The sequence below is a fragment of the Pristiophorus japonicus genome, chromosome 14, assembly GCF_044704955.1.
Source record: "Pristiophorus japonicus isolate sPriJap1 chromosome 14, sPriJap1.hap1, whole genome shotgun sequence".
NCBI lineage: Eukaryota > Metazoa > Chordata > Chondrichthyes > Pristiophoridae > Pristiophorus > Pristiophorus japonicus.
This window is the reverse complement of record NC_091990.1, coordinates 130,773,504-130,794,768: the sequence shown is the minus strand read 5'-3', so window position 1 is coordinate 130,794,768 and position 21,265 is coordinate 130,773,504. Positions and strand designations below refer to the sequence as shown.

Here is a 21,265-nt window from a genome sequence, read left to right as displayed (position 1 = left end):
TCTCCCCCCTTCTCCTTCTCCTTCTCCTTCTCCCCCCTTCTCCTTCTCCTTCTCCCCCTTCTCCTTCTCCTTCTCCCCCCTTCTCCTTCTCCTTCTCCCCCCTTCTCCTTCTCCTTCTCCCCACCTTCTCCTTCTCCCCCCCTTATCCTTCTCCTTCTCCCCCCCTTATCCTTCTCCTTCTCCCCCATTTCTCCCCCATCCTTCCCCATCCCTCCCCCTTCTCCCCCATCCCTCCCCCTTCTCCCCCATCCCTCCCCCTTCTCCCCCTGCCCCCGCCTCTCTCCCTCTACCCTCGCTGTCAGAAACACAGACACTGACAGACAGAGAGTGAGACACGCACACACAGACAGACAGAGAGATAGAGACACTGACAGAGACACACTGGTGGGGGGGGGGCATCCAAGCAAGCTGTTGGAGGGCTCCCCCCGGTGCTGCAGTCGGTAAGTAGAAAATGTTTTATTTATTGATTTGTAAAAAAATTATTTCTTATTAATTTTTTTTGATTGATTTATTGGTTAATTTATTGATGTTTTTATCATTTACTATTGATGATGGCTCTTTATTTGTAAAACTGAAGTGTTTAATGTTTGTAAACTTCCCTTTAAACCCTACGCCTGATTTGTAACCTACGCCTGATTTTCTAAAGTGTAGACAAGGTTTTTTCGAGCGTACAAAAATCTTCACTTACTCCATTCTATGTTAGTTTGGAGTAAGTTTTCACTGCCGAAACTTTGAAAACAGGCGTAAGTGGCCGGACACGCCCCCTTTTGGGAAAAAAAATTCTGTTCCAAAGTGAAACTGTTCTAACTGACTAGAACTGGAGCAAACTAAATGCTGAGAATTTGAATTTCTAAGATACTCCGTTCTACACCAGTTGCTCCAAAAAATCAGGAGCAACTGAGGCCGAAACTTGGGCCCATGACTTCCACTCTTCTGAGACCTTTCACACCAAATAATTAGGCATGCGACCTCATTTCCAAAAGGGAAAAAGTGACATTTTTCAATTACCCTGAATAGCTATTTAGCGCAACATTTCAACAAAACTAGTAATTCCAAACAAATTTATTTTAAGTGAGCACTCTTTAAAAAAAAATAAATAAAACATAACTTCTGTAAAATAATTTCTCTAATTTCAAATAGAGTTTCAGATTGCAATGAGATTTTTCATGCTTGTACTTTAGTCCTCATATTTTGTACTATTACAGTTGCCCAACACTCCTCAGTACTCTCTTCATAGTTATATAGTTCATTTTTACATTCTTTGTTTCATATCTTGGCAATATAAAAAAGTAACTTCAAAATATTAGTGCATTCATTAACAGATATTGTTCAACAAATTCATCAATGTATATGGGGCCAGAATTAACGGTGGGTAATAACGGCGAACTAACAGCATTCAGCGTTATTACACCATTGAAACTGACTGCAGCTTCAGGAAGTAGCGCATGCACATCTAACTGTGGAACTCCTGATGTTGTTGTGGCCAGTCATTCGCTGCTCTGACACTGGCTACACTGTGGCCCCCCCCTCCCCCCATAGCCAGCAATCAATGTAATCACTGAAACTCTCAAAATCCTGGGCTTTTCGCGATAATATCGCTGTTAAATACCTTTGCTTTACCGCTGACCGCAAATTCTGGGCTATTGTGGTGTTCTGCATTTTTTTTTCCAGACGTGATGTAGAATTTTGAAAATTTCAATGCGCTAATTTTTCATGTTTGATGTAAAATTTTAATATGTTTTCGATAAATGTGTTCAAATTGATCCCTTTAAACCTGCTTAAAATTTATATTACATGTTTTGTTTACACTCATTATTTTAATAAGAACATAAGAAATAGCAACAGGAGTCGACCATTCAGCCCCTCGAGCCTGCTCCACCATTCAATAAGATTATGGCTGTTCTGATCTTGGCCTCAACTCCTTCTCATTTCTGTTTTAAATGGGCGACTCCTTATTCTGAAACTTTGCCCTCTAGTTCTAGATTCCCCGAAGAGGGGAAACATCCTCTCTCATCTACCCTGTCAAGCCCCCTCAGAATCTTTTATGTTTCAATAAGATCACCTCTCATTGTTCTAAACTCCAATGAGTATAGACCCAACCTGCTCAACCTTCCTTAATAAGACAACCCCTTCATCTCAGGAATCAACATCGTGAACCTTCTCTGAACTGCCTCTAATGCAAGTATATCCCTCCTTAAATAAGGAGACCAAAACTGTACGCAGTACTCCAGATGTGGCCTCACCAATACCCTGTACAGTTGTAGCAAGATTTCCCTACTTTTATACTCCAACCCTCTTGCAATAAAGGCCAACATTCCATTTGCCTTCCTAATTACTTGCTGTACCTGCATGCTAACTTTTGTGTTTCATGTACAAGGATCCCCAGATCCCTCTGTACCGTAGTATTTTGTAATCTCTCCCCATTTAAATAAGTTTGCTTTTTTATTTTTCCTACCAAAGTGGATAACCTCACATTTTCCTGTATTAGATTCCATCTGCCAAATTTGCGTCCTCCTGCAACTTGCTTTCCCACCTATCTTTGCATCATTGGCATTTTGAATTTACACCCTTAATGCTATACATTTTGACTAAAAATTGCATTCCAGTTTACATGTGGAATCTAAGAGTAGTATTGCCAGGTTGGCATGCACATGGTGTTTGCAACACTTTTTTAAAAGTCATCCCTTCTTGTGTTGCAGTATAAGATTTAATTAGGCAGTTGTTAAATTAAATCTCCTCTTAAAAGCCTCCATTAATAATGACAAAGAAAGCTTTATGGACAGAATTTTCTGGAATGGCAGTTTTATTTTTGTTTTGATTTATTAGAGCTTCAAAATGAAGGAAGAATGTACCATTAACAAAAATCTTGTCATGTTCAGACACGTACTGCATATTTGCATAAATTTATGCTTCTATTTTGGAGTTAAAAGGGTAAATCATCTTGCACAACAGCACCTACCTGCATTGCTACTCCGAGTACATAAGAACATAAGAAATAGGAACAGGAGTAGGCCATTTGGCCCCTCGAGCCTGCTCCGCCATTCAATAAAATGATGGCTGATCTGATCATGGACTCAGCTCCACTTCCCCGCCCGCTCCCCATAACCCCTTATCCCTTTATTGAAGAAACTGTCTATTTCTGTCTTAAATTTATTCAATGTCCCAGCTACCACAGCTCTCTGAGGAAGCAAATTCCACAGATTTACAACCCTCAGAGAAGAAATCCCTCCTCATCTCTGTTTTAAATGGGCGACTTTACAAATAAATAAGGATAACAAGTATGGGAAAAAAGGGAGATGCTTCAATGGACAACTGACATTAAGAGGAGGAGGATTTTGGAGGCAGGGCAGAAAGTGAGGGAACTGCATATAGATTTCCAGCTGGTAGTTCGGCCACTATGGTCCTATCAGTTGCAAGTGGTGGAGTGAAAGGAGTAAATGATGAGAAGACACAGTTCATATCTTCCCTCCAGGTTAATCTTGCTGATTTTCTTCCCAACACCACAATTGGCAAAGACTCAGTACAGTACCTCCACCATACCAATACATTCCTATCATCTGTTGCTGACAGCTGTAGCTGCACTCCGCTCCTCCAGCATTGTGATATTTAAATTCAAACTTAACGCCTGACTCACAACTTCAGTCCAGACTCCCACTGCAGATTTATAACTGGTGACAACCCAGTAGGAGAAGTGGAACAGGTTTAAAATCAATATCAGGAACCTGGCCTGAAGTAAAGCAGGATCAACTGCTGATAATGTGGTGGTTAAAATGAGAAAGAACTGGGAGAAAATGAATTTGTGAATGCCTGCTGACATGGATGTGAGAATTTTTGTGAATAGAAACTTTGTAAGGTTAGTCATTGTCTTGAATGTTTCTTGGTGGTTTGCCTTTGAAAGCATATATACATGATTACTTTGGAAAGTAAGCCTAGATTCTTTATTCTATATCCTGCGTTTCTGCCAATGGGGGCAAGAGAAAAATATTTTTTTCATGGAACTCTGTTTATGAAATTATGAGAGAAAATGCCACATAATATGCTAAGTTTTGGATCCATTGAGATTTTTTTGTGTGGGCACAGTAATAAAGTAATTATCAGATTTACTTACCCGAAATCTGCACGTTACTAATTTTGGTCATCGGACTGTACTAAATGGAGGTCAAACACCTTTCCACAAATAACATTGAAGAACCACCCGATACCTTTGTGCAGTTAGTTATAAACCAGCATTGGTGACAATCTGGAAACGGTTCGACTGCCGGTGTTGCAGGCAGAGTGTTTGAGTTAAATAAAAAGAGAAAGAGGAAAATACATTTTGAGAATAGTTTCAAAGTGCCCTCAATTTTCTTTCTATATTGTTGTGTTTTAAAAATCTTGTGGTAACTATAATTCTTGTATCTTTGTGGTGCTTTAAGTCCAAAATGTTGCATGTTCTTTCTATTTGTGAGTTAAAAATCCTGACAAAAGATCAACATTGTTTGAAAACAGGCATTCATTGTAATGAATGGTGGTTGTTGAGACTCAAACTCATTGATGCATCCACAGTCTTGAAACACTTAGCCTGCCTCATGAAAAGTGACAACATTGTGCATTTACTCTGCAACCAAAACAGCTTCCTGGCGCATTAGTTGTAAGTTAAAACTAAGGCACAGATTGTAAAATAAGCAACCCCTCCTCAACGCGCGCATCGCATCAGCTCGAAGCATAGAATGGAAAATAGTTCCATTCAGGCAGTAAGTATTAAAATGTTGACGTTCTTTCCTGCACTTAAAGGACAGGAAGAATTGCTTTGGAATCATGTTGTTCACGGCCTGTTTCATTGCACATTTAGTGAGTGGAAAGGACAAGAGTTCCCAGCGGTGTTGACCGAGAATTTGGATGAAACAATGACACATTGTACTAATCTGATTAGCAGATAGACAAATGGGAAAGAAATAGCCAGGAACTCTGGCAGGGCTTGGGGGAACTGAGACTGCTCTTTACATTTGTTTGCATTAGGTTGATAAATTGGCACATTTGTTACTATATTATAAACTGTCTTGTCACCTGTCAAATGTGAAGTGGTGCAGGGAAGGATGAAAAAGCATCTTTGTCAACTGTGGGAGGTTCTTCCATTTTTCTTGTCACACCTGACTGATATTTTACAAATGTAATTTAACTGGAATTTTCAGTACTTAAGCGTGACTATTAATAATGCAGCCTTAATCAATAACCATTTAAATGGCATGCACAAGCTCCATTTAAAAATAATTAAAATAAGGGTAACCACTTGCATTGATTTACATTGTACACTGCTGTCTGTCATGTAACATTTCCTTCTAAAATCAATGAATTATAATAGCAAAAAATAAGCACAGTGTATCTTTCAAAATATTAGGAATTCTAAACCGTTGAATATTGACCCTGAAATTCCGATATCCCGGGTCCGTATGAAGTTTCTACGGACCTGGGAAGGCATTGGAAAAGCCGGTTTTCAGCATGCAATGCACATGCGCTGAAATCGGCTTTTCCGATCTGTCGAGCTGGTGCTTGACCGATCGTAGCCAGATCGGGAGCGAGGAAATTTGTACGTGCAAATTTGCGATATTTACACATACAAATGTCCTCAAAAATCTTGGGCCTGAAAAAGCAGCCACATTGCCTACAGGCACAAGTGTTTTAAAACACACAAAAATATATAAAAATAAAGTTATGAAAACATTTTATTGTTTAAAAACCCTTCCCAAAATGGTAAGTTTATGTTAAGGCATAATTAAAAAACTTAATTAAAAATCGGGAAAATATTTTTTATATAAGACATTAATAACTTTAATTTAAATGAATCTTAAATATGTAGTGTATATTTTCTATTTTTTATTAGTGTTTGGGTGTTTGGTGGGGTTTCTCATTCATAGTAATAGGAGTTTTGGACTTACGAAACTCCTATTACTATGAATGAGAATATACTATACCTGATTGGCTGCCCAGAACCATGTGACTCCAGCTCCAGGCCTGCGCACGTCCCAACTTGCACACGCTGCAATGCGCAGCAAGAGGAGGCCTGTGCATCGGAAAGTCGAGTAGGCGCAGCACCTTCAGGTAGGTGCGTATTTTTTCTCTCAAATCTAGTCGAATGCCTGCGGAAAGGAGAAAGCAAAATTTCTGGGCCATTATCTTTCATGGCATTTGAAATGGTATGTTTTGCTGTACTAGTGACTTTCTTTTCCTCTGTCAATTTTAAATGCTGCATAATTTTAGATTCGAAGAAACAATATTATTTAAGGAATCCAATATCTTTAGAATTTGTAAAATTATCCAAGTATAATAAAGTGTGTAGGTTGTTTGTGTACATTCATGTTTTTTGTCCATTTTAAAGATTTAAACCTTTGAAGCACCTAGGGACATGTTTCTAGAGGCGCTATATAAATGCAAGTTGTCGTTGACCTGTGTAGGTAGTATAATCTTGCAATAAAAATCAATTTGAAGTTGATGCATGATGTAACACTGAAATCGAAACTTTTACGGTGAGAAATTTGGTACCACTCGCGAGACACAAGAGGTGCAGAAGTCTCGCCTCTTGCGAGAAATTGGGGTTACCGTCCCCAAAAGGAAGTGGAGCACAAAATAAAGCGCTCCACTTCCTTTCTGGGGCGGTAGCGGTGCAGATGCATCGGGAGTGGGGCGCAGCACTACGCACTGGGCTGCGGAGGAGGAGCTCTTCCCTTAATTACTCTGCAGCAAAAAAAGGGCCCGACCTGGCCCACCAGGAGCGGCCACCCACTATGTGCCCCCCAGAAGCTGTCGCTGTCCTCACCCGGCGCAGCTTCAGGGGGCAATACCCAATTTAGGATCCGGGGTACTGCGCATGGTGGTGATGTCTGCATCACCGCGCTACGGGTTACCGCCGCCGCCAAATTCCCGCCAAAGTGGGAATCGTTCGCCACGCCTGGTCGCAAAGTCATTTGTTCCCCCGGGACGCTAACATGAGGTGCAAATGACCCAAATTTCTCGGCCTTAGACTTTGTACCCAGCACTCGCATGTCGTTGCATGGGAATGGATTGATGGCTGCAATCATCCTGCTACATAAGGGCCTATTGGAGTATTAAATAAAAAAAAGCAAACAAGCCTATTTTAAAATAAAATAATAAATATTTGATTAACTTTCCAAAGTTTAAGACCTGCTGGTTGTGATTATTCTTGCGTAATTTGAATTTCTGTTCCTATCCAAAGTTATTAATGTCATGTAACATTTTCATCAGATTGTGGCCTTTTGTCAATCTTCAGCTCACAATACTCCCGTTCTTCAGGTGGAGAGCAAAACAGGCTAGGTCGCAGTTTATTATGATCCATCACTGCAATTCCAAGATTGAATAACAGGAATTTTATTTCTGTTAGAGAAGAATAGTTTTTATCCTCTGCCCTCACCAACTCCCCTTTTCACTATTTTACTGTCATAAAGTACTACCATATACCAGCCAAGGCACTGAAAATATCTGGCTAACAGTTGAGTAGAGCATAAATTTTGGGCATCTGGACAGGAGTCCATGCTCTCCTGGTAGTTGCTACTATTAATTTCATAGCTAAAGTTGATTGGGATAGGTTGACTGTATGATAAGAATAATTGCCTCATTGTGAGGAAATATCAACAATTGTATCATGTTACATAATTCTGTTTTAAATAAGGGGTAGTTTGGTGGCATGGCAGATTGCAGCTCCAACTCAGAGTAATGGGGTGAGTGACCAGGATACATATTTACACCTATGATCTCCCCACATGGCAAGCTCCTGATTAAACTGCATCATCACCGGATGATGCTGAATGGAGGCCAAGTGCTTCCCCAGAAGGGAAGAGGGGAATTTGGAGACCTAATTTCACAGGCTTCTCTTGTGCATTTTATTGTACCCACCTAAGGAGAGCCTTTGTCAGGGGCTTGGGACAATTTGCCAAGCCTTCCTCTTACCTAGAGAAAATGAATGTCATAGGAAGAATGTGAGATTGAATTCATGCTGTGCATCATTAGTAAAGAGCACGTTCACATGAAAGTGCTGTATGAAAGGCATTAACCCTGTGAATATGAATGGGTAACACCTTTGTACAAGTGCACTAATATGTTGTTGTTATCACCTACCAAGGAGAGCTATGAATGAGAGAAATGTTTTAAATATAAGTTGAAAGTATGCATATATAAACATCAAGAATTTAGTGTTGAGGGGAAAGCCCTATAAACATCATAGTAAGACTTTAAGAATGTTCCTTTTTAAAAGTAAGACTTGGATTTATATAGCGCCTTTCACGACCAACAAATGCCTCAAAGCGCATTATAGCCAATGAAATACTTTTGGAGTGTAGTCACTGTTATAATGTACTATGTATTGAAAGGTTTCAGAATTCTTATCAATATCTGCAGACAAATAGCCACCAACAATGAATATTCTGGTACCGTTTAAACCTACGTGACCTCAGTTTAAATATTTAGAGTGCAGAGCACAGTTCTACTACTCTTCCTGCTCCATTTAAATTTCTAACTATTGGGAGAAAATTGTGCATCTTTGTAGCAGTGCCGGCACAGATCTCTCCTCTCAGCAGGATAATTATATTTGTAGCCAGTCAGGAGCCAAGCAATATAAACACAGTTTTGACATGTTGGAAAACAAACTTCAGCTACCAGTCTCAGCTTGGAAACTGCCTGCTGCAACCATCGATTAAGGCAGGTGGCTTTTTATTATTATTGAACCATAATATTTGTGCTGTGCCTGAAATTTTCTGATTATGTACAGCAAGTTATTTTCTGTTCAAGCCTGCAGTAATCTCTTCACACAAGAGATTGTAAAAAAACTTATCTGCATATCTTTAACTGCACCTTAAAACAAAGCAAAAGTTTTTCATGTCAAATTCCATACATGGCAATATATACAAGGATAGAATGCACAAAGGCTGTGACGTCATTTCTGGATTCTGATTATAAACATGAGCTTATTTTTCCTGGTTGGACCAAATTAGAAGTCCATGATTGGGTTGCAGCCTTATCTTCATGACCATCTATTAAACTGCGTATCACTGCCCTTGCCTGGAATGTTCATTTTCTTAACACTGTCCTAAAGTGATAAATGCTTTTTCTGGTTGTTGTCTCAGCAAATAGGGCCTGAAATTGGTCGACATACCACCCCATACCGCCCAAAAATGCGATTTTGGTATAAAAAAAAAAGACGACATACCGCTCGGCGGAATGTTCATCAATGACATACCGCCGAGCGGTATGCACACCATCCGCCGTGCAGGACCGCCCACATACTGCCCAGTAAGTCCGATTTTCATCGCATACAGCCGGAGCTGCATACCGTCCTGGAAATGGTGGTTTTACGTGATGTTAAGTGGATGGAGAGCATGAATCTGCCATTTTGGCAATCGGGAACTGTCAGCTAAAGCAGCACCTCTGAATTTCTGAGGTGAACAATGATTTTATAGTGCGATTTAGATTGGGAAAGGTATTTTTATTGTTAATGAGTAACTTAAGATAGAAGGCATTTTAGTTATATTTTTTTCATTGAAAAATATTGTGGAGATTTAAAAAAAAAATGGGGCCTGTATTTTCTCAGCCTGTATTGCTGACAACCTGTCTAATGGAGGAACCAGATGTGAGAAAGTTTATTGAACAGAGTTATAAGGCTAATGGAGGAGGTCGCAGACTGATGATGAGAAGGAGAAGACCTTACCTGCAGAGGATTTTCAGGGAGAAGCGTTCATACTTGACCGATCGACAGTGCATTCGAAGGCTGTGCTTCCGAAAAGAGGTCATTAATGAGATTTGCCAGTTCATTAAGGCAGATCAGCAGACCAGTACCACCAACATTATTCACTCTCTGTGGAGATGAAGGTGACTGTGGCACTTTCCTTTTATGCATGTGGCTTTTTTCAGGCATCAGCTGGGGACATATACTTTATTTCTCAGTACACTACTCTTCGGTGCACTCGACAGGTAACCGAAGCACTGTATGCACGCCGGATGGAATTTATAAACTTCCCAATGACCAGGGAGGTTCAGAGTGACAGGGCTTTGGGATTTGCACGCATTGCCGGCTTCCCCAAGGTGCAGGGTGCTATTGACTGTACCCATATTGCCCTGCGAGCACCATTACAGGAGACAGAGGTGTACCGAAACCGTAAGGGATTTCACTCCCTCAACACGCAGCTCATATGCGACCATACACAGCGCATAATGGCAGTGAATGCCAACTTTCCAGGGAGCATCCATGATGCACACATCTTGCGTGAGAGCACTGTGTCTGACCTCTTCAAGTCTGAACCACAACGTAAATGCTGGATGCTAGGGGATAAAGGGTACGGTCTCGCCACCTGGCTCTTGACCCCCACCCGTCCACCGTGAAACCCTCAGACAGAACCCGAGCAACGATACAGTAAGAGCCATATAGCCACACGTAACATAATTGAAAAGAAAATTACAGTGCTGAAGCAGTGCTTTCGATGCTGAGACCACTCGGGAGGCAAGCTGCAATACCACTCTGAGCAGGTTGCTCAGTTTACAGTCGTGTGCTGCATGTTGCATAATTTAGCAATTATTCGGGGACAGGAATTGCCACAGGGGCCTGCGGGACAACCTGAGGAGAGAGTGCAGGAGATGGAGAAGGAAAATGAGGGGCAGGAGGATAACGAGGAGCTTTCAGATGAACACGTGGCACCTCCTCACCCCCCCCCCCACCCCAACTCCACAGTGGAGGGCACACGGACCATATGCTACTGCAAAATTGTTACATCAGCAGCTCATAAATGAACGCTTTGCTTAAGTGTGGAGAGCTGCGTTTTGGGACCCTGATGACCGTTACTGCAAAGGTTTGACACTGTACAAGAGTGCTTAAATTCAATTCAAAAGTTTATGTAAAAATTTAGAAAATATACAACAGTTTTAAAACTTTGTAAAACTTATAACTTTAGTAACAACTTTAGTAACAACTTTAATAAACGTTTACAAATCAAACTTCAGTTACAACGAAAAGACCCTTTACTTTCCTCAGCCACGTCCTCTGCCTAGTCCATGCCCGCGTGCTACACCACCCTTGGGACTATTTCCCCGCTCCCTTTTTACTCCCGCCCTTCCCTTTTCCAGTGCCCCTGGGCATGGACCTCCCCGTGCTGGTACCAAGCCAGCGTGCAGCACCGCACCCCCAGTGCCATTGCTGTCATTGGAGGGTCAGACATTGCAGGCTCAACAACTGGGGCTTCAGGAGAAGCTCGTGATGTGGAAGGCGAGGCTTCAGGGCTGGAAGTTGATGTCAGCTCACCATCCTCGGGTGCTGTCGACCTGACTACTATGGCACGTGGGGGTTCCGCGCCATGCCCCGATCCCGTCAATTGCCGCATGGCTTCGCCAGCGTCGGCGGTTCGCTCCATTGTGGCGATCATACGTAACCTTTCCTCCGACTGTCGCTCTGATAGAGTCGCGATGTTTGTGGCTATTGTAGTCATGGCCTTGAGCAACTCTCAACCGACATCAACGCTGGCCTGTGACAGACGCACCATGTCCTGGTATATGCTGACAGCAACCGACCTTTCCTGCACCAGCCTCCGTCGCAGCGGCAAAGGCACTGCAACACTGGGGGGGCCTTGCTGCGCATGGCTTGGTCCCGCAGAATCAGAGGACCCATGGAGGAATTCCCTGAATACAGACTCTGTGGTGGAGGATGTTCCCGCTGTCCCACATGGAGTGGTGTCTCCTCCTCCGTCTCCACCTCCACTGGCTGCAGGATCAGCGGCTCTTCCTCTTCCTCATCTCTGCCAGTGGTGAAGTTAGGAGAGGGCTGGGTGACACCAGAGGTGGAGGCAGTGGGTCTGTCGTCTGTGTCGCTGTGGTCTGAATCATCTGAGTCTGGAAGTACAAAACAACATTTAACAAAGCTTGGCACCAGGGGAGGTGTCAGGGTTATATCAGTACATAGTGCAGTGACTTATCGCAGTACTGCATTGCATATCGCAGACAGTACATATGCATTGTGTTACATGCCTCCAACATTGCAGTACGTCACATGAGGCCAACATTACAGTGCAATAAACTTGCATTACATTACATCAGGCCAACATTACAGTTACAGTAACATTAGATGATATGAGAGAACCGCAACACAGACTGCATTTTATTCAACTTACCATCCTGTGTGAGTGGATCAGCTCCACTGCCAGCGGTGGCATAGTTGTTATCCCCAACCAGGGACAGGGCACGGATCTCAATGTCAGTAAGAGGGTTGTGGGTCCTCCCCCTGTGCGTCGCTGATCAACTGCTATTGCAGATGTCGTCTTCTGCAGAAAGTAAAGTAAATCAAAGTAATTAAAAACACGCACACGCGCACACGCACACACACACACACACACACACACACACACACACCCCTGCAGGGGTGCATAAATGAAATCATTACTCTTGCAACCCTTATCAGGACGTTGCACCTCTTACGGCATCTTTCCCCGGTGCGTACCATGGTACTTGTGGAGGACGCAGCCTTCCCATATTCGGTTGTACTCCTTTGGGGGAGGTTTTTCCACAACCACCATTCATTAGCTCGGAGTACCTCTCCATTATATGCTCCGAAGGGCAGGTAACTCCGTCTCATCAAAGACAGGCGCCCTCAACCTCCCCTCCTTCTCTATGTTCCTGCGCTTTGATTTCTTTTTTAACATTGCCATAATCTTTCTATTTGTATGACTTTTGCTTTGTTAAATATCTCTTCTTAGTCTTCAAACTGAAGAATTATTAGTTGTGAGGAATATATTTGCACTGTGCTAGTTATTTTTCAAGTAACTGGCTGTCGACTAGCTTGCTGCTCCTGCTCACTCTCTCTCCCTCCTCTTCAACTCCTGCGCATGCGCGGGTGACCCCTGACCACCGAAATCGCAGGTAAAACGCTTCTGTAAAAAACGAGGAAAACATTTTTTGCACATGCGCAGTTCAGTGCCACACTGCCCATCGAACAGAAAGTTGATCTCGATCAACATCTAGGATACGTACCGCCCGATGCAGACCGTTGACATACCGCCGAAAACATTTTGACCAATTTTGTCCTCTTCGGTCTCGGCGGTATGCCAGTGGTGTGAAACGACACACTGTTGGCATACCGCCAAGAAATGGGTGGACCTTGCGCATCGACCAATTTCGGCCAGTTAGTCTTTCTTGTTTATAACCATGCAATTGTTAATGGAGGTTTCAAAAGCCAGAGGAAAAAATGTTGCATTTTAGTTTCATCATCATAGACAGTCCCTCGAATCGAGGATGACTTGCTTCCACATCAAAAAGTTCACAGGTGTTTCAATGATGGACCTAAAATTTCAGGTCCGAACGAAATCTTGAAGGGTGGAAGATGCCTGTGCTTGGATTTTTTTAACGTGTGGTGACCGTTGCACACCAGCCACCACACGGGCTTGACAGAGCTAGGTCTTGGTCCAATGGCAAGGATTACCAAGACGACTGGAGACCTGCTCTGCTGCACGGACCTAGAGCACACACATATCGCAGTGTGGGCTGGCCCGTGCTGCCCCTGGGCCCTCGCCTCTTCTGGGCCCCGAACTTATGCCTCTTCTGGGCCCTGATCACGTCCCTCTACAATCTCTCGCTGCTTCTTTGCCCCGACCTCGCTGCTCCTGATGTACCTGCCCACGCTCCAATCACCGACCTGGACCTTGGTGATGTCTCTTTTCACTGCCGTTGCTCTCCTGCTCCAGCATGTGCTGCTCCTGCAGTGGTATGCCTCCACGCTGCTCCTTCCGCTCCCTGGCCTGCTCCGATGGTGCTCTCAGGCCGGGGGCCCACGAATACTGCTGGGCCAGGCCGCCATGTTGCTCCTTCACTCTGTGCAGCCCCCAATCTGCGAGCAGCATCAGAGCATTGTTTTAACAGTTGATCAAAATTGGAATTCTTTCAATATATGCCACTGTATTGTGCACCAGTAAAGACAGTACATATAGTTCAATTGGGAAAACCCTCGATAACTTGGCAGCCATGTCTCAGTGATCACACTCTTCAATTCAGCTTGTCGGGTCATTTTTCTCATTGCTGTTTGAGGGACTTGTTGAGCGCAAATTGGCTGCCATGCTTCCCTACATTGCAACAGTGACTACAATTCAAATAGGTGCTTTTTTGGTTATAAGCTGCTTTTGGATATCCTGAGATCTTGAAAGATGCTATATAAATGCAAGTTTGTTTGTTCTTGCCCAAAAGACATACTCGCTTGTGCAGGCAATTAAGCATTAGTTGCATTTGAGTCAATTAATCATAATAAACATGAGTGAATTATCACTGTTTTACACCATGCAAAGTATTCTGTATTACTAGCTTGCTGTCTATATAAGTCTGTGTTTTGTGATTTTCAAGATCACCTCAATATCTCTAGCTAGCTGGTAGAGCATTTGACTGAATAATTATTGCCTAAAAACATCACTTTAAACTTTTTCCAACATACTCTGTCATAAAATAAAGAATTGTTCTGATGAAAGAGCTAGGTGTGAGTGTGGGGAATATATGTTCATGCTGATTTGTGAAATGCCCAGGCAGAGAAAACCTTTACAGGTTTAAAATGTAGGTGATTTACTCTTGTGGAAAACCTTTTGATCAAAACTTATTTTTGGAATAATATATTCAAATAAAACTTTGAATCAGTTGAGCTTCATTTGTGAAAGGAGGTTCAGGATATATAAAAGGCAGATAACCAATATCAAGGTACAGGTGCAGCGTCGAGAATCCGGAACCCTCTGGACGGAGGCCATTCCGTATTCCAGACTTTTCTGAACATTCAGTAGTCTTTCTGACGTCACGAATCCAGAAAGAGAGGGAGGGTGTTCCGCATCGAGGAGATGTTCGGGCGGGGCTCCGCTGCCGAGGTGGTGTTCGGGCAGGCCAGCGAGGTAAGGGCAGTGGCGGCGAGCAAGGGGCGGTGAGGCGAGGCCCGAGGTCGGGCAGCAGCGGGACCCCAAGTTCGGCAGAGTTGGCGGGTCTGGATTCTGGAACATTTTACAGATTCCGGAACTCTGGATTTTCGACGCTGCACCTGTAATGAAATTGCAATCTGTTGAATAAGCTTTGGCATAATAACCCAAAACTATCATCATAAACATATTAATGAGGAAATCTCATCCTCTGTACCCCTTTTAGAAACTAAGCAATTGAAAATAATTAGGATTTCTGTTTGGTTTGTTGGTCTGAAAAAATTTATTTTAAACAGTAAATGCTGATGGACTATCTGGGCAAACTTATTAAGACTGATGGTGTATTTCAGTGAATTTTTCATTTCAACTTTTTATACTAATACAAGTCCTCTTAATCAATTAATCAGGTGATGGATACTTGCCTTTTAAACCATAATATACCAAAATCAACCAAAAAGGCCAAAATACATAAAGATTGTTCAAAATTATTTTTAATTAGGGTTTTTAAAAGAGATACTGACGTGGAATCTCTTGCAGTGTGTCTCGCTGTAAGATGCACCAATTCAAGATGCCTTCCTCTGTTTATATTCATTGTCTTTCATCCTGGGATGAATGTGCCTGGAGGTTTTTTTTCTGTTTTTGGTTGGAGTGAAGGACACAGCATGTTGTTAATCTTATTTGGTTTTGACTGCATAAATGGTCAAAATGCAGAGTTTAATATATTTTGCCTGCTAAATGTTGTTGTAATGTTTCAGAGGCAGCCCTGGAATTAACATCTAGTCTCTGCCCTACAATAGGTGCTGAAGAGGTCTTGCTGCTTGCAAGAAGAACAGACCTACGACGCATCTCCCTAGACATGCCAGATTTCACAGATGTTATTCTTCAGCTTGGTGACATTCGACATGCAATAGCAATAGACTATGATCCAGTGGAGGGATATATTTACTGGACTGATGATGAAGTTAGAGCTATTCGTCGTGCATTTCTGGATGGCTCAGGGGCCCAGACGTTGGTGACCACAGAAGTTAACCATCCAGATGGAATTGCTGTCGATTGGATAGCGCGAAATCTTTACTGGACTGATACAGGAACCGATCGTATTGAAGTAACCCGGCTTAATGGGACGTCTAGGAAAATACTGATAGCAGAAGGTCTTGATGAGCCTCGCGCAATTGTCCTTAATCCAGTAACTGGGTATGTGTGCAAAGTTTTTGGTGTGAACACTCTATTTAAATATTAAATCATAATATAAAATTTATTGTCTTTTGAATACTGTGTTTTAAAGCGCAAGATTGTTTGCTGTTTTTAAGTGCAAATATTGAGAAATTGGGCTATTGACCAAAAGTTGTCAATAGAATTTCGGTAAAATTATTGTAAAGAAAGTAGTGATTTGTATTGTTGCTTTTGAGTTTATTTAAAAACAAATCAAGGACAAGAATTAATTTCATCAACCTTTTTACAGCTATATGTACTGGACGGATTGGGGTGAAAACCCAAAGATAGAACGTGCAAACCTAGATGGCTCCGATCGAATAATTTTGGTAAACACCTCTCTGGGTTGGCCCAATGGCTTGGCATTGGACTACGCTGAAGACAAACTTTATTGGGGTGATGCCAAAACCGACAAAATTGAGGTAAGTTCTGAGAGGAAACTTGAGCTGGAGATGTGGCACTGTTAGCAAAAATTAACACAGGGCGATTAGAATACGTTTAGAGCCCTTAGCGAACCAGTGGTACTGCAAGGGAATAGTGGACAAAGTATTGTGTTTAATGCTAGGAAATGTTTTTCATCCAACAGAAAAGAAATTGTGAATTAAAGTTTTCTCTTGAGAAGTATCAGTATTCAGTAAGAGCTGTATTGTGGGGCACAAGCTCCACAGGTGGTTGCAGGAAGTGATATCACATTAACCGTATAAAAAAACACACTGCAATTTAAATTATTAAATTAATTATATAAAACTTTTAGTTCAGGATATTTAGCATACCTGACCTTTTTGTATTCTGTTCTTATGTGGCTTATACCAGCTGCACAATTCAAATTTGAACTCGAAAAATGATTGTAACATTTCACTTATATTTCAGTTTTGGCAGAATGCCAATTGCAACATCTTCTCTATTTGGTCTGTTCATTCATATTATTGGATACTTCAGCTTTTTAATGCAAAAATACATTGAATTATCAGTAGACAGTAAAATCTAGTCACTTAACGTTACAAGAATGAAAACTAGCCATTCAGCTGATCCACTTCACTCCTTCATCGTGACCTGTTTCAGAACCTAATCAAACCATTCTTGATTGTTTTCTGTCCCACATTCTTATCATTGTATTCTTTACTGAATGAAGCGATCGATCTAATTCCTTTATGAATACTTCAACTGCATGAGCATTTCATGCATAAGGTAACAAAGTATGTTATATTAAAAAAATTAGAGACACAAAAAGGCCATTGGGTCCAACAAACCCATTGCTTTTTCATAGATTAACCCCATGACACCTTTTAACCATATCATTCAACCCTTTCTCTCTTCAGAATTGTCTCTTGAAGCTATTTATACTGACTGCTTCAGTACCCTTTCCTGGTATATTATTGCACAGGATAATCACCCTTCACGTGGAAAACGTTCTGCTTGACTTACATTCTTATTCCTAACTTCTTAATTTTACATGTATTCCCTTGTATTTAAGCATCTTATTTTTCACTGCAGCTGATCTCTGCTGATTTATCTGCTCTAACCTAATGATCTTTCTCCCAATCAATGCATTCTACCACTGTTCTATTTAACACATGCTCCCACTTATAGTTCCATATTCCCATACTAAATATTTTACATGTATCCATATAAAATTGTGTCTGTCACTTATTAGCCCAGGGCTGATAGGTAGTATATGTTTCATATGTGGACAATGCCAAGCATGAAGAAACTGTTCAAGTTAAGCATGTGGATCCTGGAGCTTAAGAGTGTATCCACAGGTTTTCCTATCTTAGTTTAATGAAATCTATCTTTTCATATTCACATTATAAATTTCCTCTTGTTATTTTAAAGACCTGGGGTGAATTATAAATGGAATTTAATATTGAACATTGTTTGGTAATACATAGTGGTCCAAACGTTGTAGCCAGAATATATATATCCTGCTCACGGCTTCCTGGAGTCTAAGAGAATTTGTTTTATTCTGCTTCTTCTGCCTCTAGCCTTGTATGGGACCGTTGAGATGAAAAGAAACTTTGTACTGCATAACCTCAACATGAAATAGAAACGTACAATCAAAGTGCTCTTTAATATATGTATAGGCCGGAATTTTTTTTTAAACCATGGCTGAGAAACCATATGTGAATTGCAGCCAAATCTTTCTCTATTCTAAGTGTCATACCTCATCTAGAAAGTGTCTTGATGAGAATGGCAGTCTGTGCGAACATGGCAAATAGTAGGAGTATTCAGTGATCTCCTCCGCTTACCCAGCATGCTGCACAGCTGGCATAATTGTACACCATACAATTAAAAAGAAAAAAATATTTTTATGGTCTTGTGGTACTTCTGCCCTCTATAACTGAATTGTGTGGCATGCTTAACCTCTTAAAATTCTCCTTGCATTTCATCCATGTCATTTAATTTGGGAGGTGGGAAGAATGTTGACAGCTGTAGTGACTTGTATATGTTTTCAATCTTTGTGACTGCAGCAGTGGCACTTTCTTCAAATGTTACTTGGTAAAGTGTTTTACTATATATTTTAATGTATTAAAGCCAATAGTTGGAAGAATTGTGATATGAATTACAGATTAAGTGCACGGCTATGTAGCAGGCATGAGTATATTTGAAATTTCATGCAGTGAAGCCAGCAGTTATTTTTCCTGGCAGAAACCTTTGCATCTGTGCTGTTCAGTTGCAGCACAAAGAACCCAGTCACTTCATTAAAATCTTGTATTCTGAAGAAGCCATTTGGCACAGCTTGTCAAACCCTTCGTGACAACAGACTATAGGGCTTTCCCTAAAGCTTTGGCACCCTGTGGTAACATTGTTTGCAACTAAAAAAAACCTTTGAGTTGGCAGAGACTGAAAAAAAAAGTTATAATAGAAGTGTATTAAAATTTTGCATGGTTTGTGTGTATTGAACGATTTACAAGTTGAAACAAAAAAATTAAATTGGAATTTGTATGCAAAATAGATACTTTTATCGTAGATTTGAATTTGTTTTACATGGATTAAGGTACAACAGCAGGGATAAAGAGAAAGTTTTTTGTATCCTTACTGACTCTGCATAGCTCATTACTAGCAAACCCTTTTTCCCTTCTAACAGCAGTTTCATTGCAATTTAACACTAGTGCCATGTGTACACAAAGCAAAAGTGTGCAACGCCATGTAATGTCTCTACTATGGGCTTGTTCATATTCCTGTTGTGCCTGCAGCGTCTGTCACCCTTTAAAAAAGAAAACAAAAACTTCAACTCTCTGGAGATACGTAATGAGTTATCCTGCGTTGTTTAAAAAAAGCATAGTGGTTAGCCACTGCTAGAATGTCTCCTGTGAAGACTACCTTGTTTAAAGTCAGTTCACCCAGAACATTTCATTGTGAATCAGGTCAAAACTAACAAAGCCGAGAGTGATTTGTAGAAAACAGTAGCAGGATTTTAGCCAATGAAAATAAGGTTACTTAGGAATTAGCCAGTGAAGCTGAGTGTTACTCATCATTCTCTGGAATTCTATTTCCACATGAAAACCCACATCAAGGCTTCCCCCTCCCCCCCAATGGACCAGTTTGTTATGGAAATAAGTAGCTGAGTTTTAAAGACCAGTCTGGTCTCTGGCTAGATCAATGGTCTGTGCTCAGTTAGTTGATCGTGGCCAAGAAGGCAGTATCAAGATTGGTTATGGAGCAGAAAATCGACCAGAGTTCTTTCCCCCTCCCCCCCCCCCCCCCCCCCACCCGACTAAACATTATCCAGTGAGCACTGCTGGCCGTATTTATGTGAACTTCAAATGAGGACAGGATTGAGCTTGGCGGTGTGCCTCTGTACTGAGTAGTCCACCTAGACTAATTTGTCTGTGGACATTTAGGCAGGGTACTCGAGAGGTCTCATGGAATTGTACCCCACCTTGGAGTCACTACCTTCACGAGAGGTGGGGGAGACGTGAGAAAACGGACAGGAAAAGGAAAGGGGAAATAATCAAGCTGTAACATTAGTGGGAACTAGCCTTCTAAATTTGCTAGCTGAGTTCCATATTCCCATGTTTCCAGCATGATCCTGAGATGTGTTTACTGATGGTTAACATTATTGAGTGTCATGAATAGACAGCATTTTGGAATATCCTCTTCCGGTTTCAACACTTTCTCTGGTAGTTAATAGGGGGGATTTTAACCCTCAAAAATGGGTGGGTTTGGGTCGGGTGGGACGTTAAAGCGTTAAACATTTCAAACCCGCTTGAACCCACCTACCTTAACGGAGGTGGGACAGGGGTGCGGCGACCAACCCACTCCCAGTAGGTGGGTGGCTCATTTAAATATTTTAATAAGGCTGCGTGCCTCAGATTTTATCTACATTTTAAATTTTACACGAGTCGGACGTGTTTCCTGCGCCTCGGAAACCCGGCAGCAAAAGGGAGGCAAGGATTGGACGATCAAGCAGGTAAGTACCTTTCCAGCACTGCTTGTGAGCCAGGAGGAGCAGGATCCTTCCGATCTTTCCCGGCGCCTTTCCAATCTCTACTCGGCCTTTCCAATTACATCCCACTCCAGCCTCCGATTTTCCCCTCCCTGGCCTCTGATCTCCCCCTCCTTCAGTCTCCGATCTCTTTCCGCCCTGCCCCCACCCCGGCCGTTCCAATCCCTCCCTCCTTTCCGCTTCCAGCTGCAGCCTGGTGCCAAAGGCCTACCTGCAGCCAGCCAGCCAGCCAATGTCTCAATCTGGCTGTGAAACTGAGACAAATAATGTTAATTAGCTCCAGCTGTTAAATCTTGCAGGACCTGAGGGAAACACATTATTCTGGGTTTCCCGAATGTAATATTGCCCCTCCCTCCCCCGTAAATATCGGGCCTATATGTCCGGCAATGTCTGATATGTTGTAGCATCTCCAATGTCAAGGCCCCATGTTATTGAGTATAGAAGCAGGAAACCTACTATATACTTGACGTAGTGGTTGAAGGGAAATCGTGATGGGAAGTACCTCGGGCACAAGGAGAGCACGAAGGTTAGAGGCGTTCTGTTATGTCAGGCATGGAGGCTTGAGGCCTACTCTGCACCCAGACAAATACAATGCAAAGGAGGCCTGCAAGGAAAGCCTGAGGAGAAAATTAGTTACTTAGGACCTGCAGAGATTTTGTTTCTCTGGATGGCCCTGACCTTCCACGAGCGCCACTCAGCT

At 42.0% G+C, this 21,265-nt stretch overlaps 1 protein-coding gene across 2 annotated transcripts in view; it reads left to right on the top strand.

Moving 5' to 3' along the window:
* Positions 1-21,265, top strand: part of lrp5 (low density lipoprotein receptor-related protein 5) — a 229,763-nt gene that overhangs the window by 124,374 nt on the left and 84,124 nt on the right. The window contains exons 6-7 of one of the 2 annotated variants that reach the window (XM_070899615.1): positions 15,704-16,100; positions 16,369-16,540. The exons of the other annotated variant lie outside the window; for it this stretch is intronic. Coding sequence (XP_070755716.1) covers positions 15,704-16,100; positions 16,369-16,540 — 569 coding nt within the window. The remainder of the gene's footprint in view (positions 1-15,703; positions 16,101-16,368; positions 16,541-21,265) is intronic. 2 annotated transcript variants of the gene reach the window in all.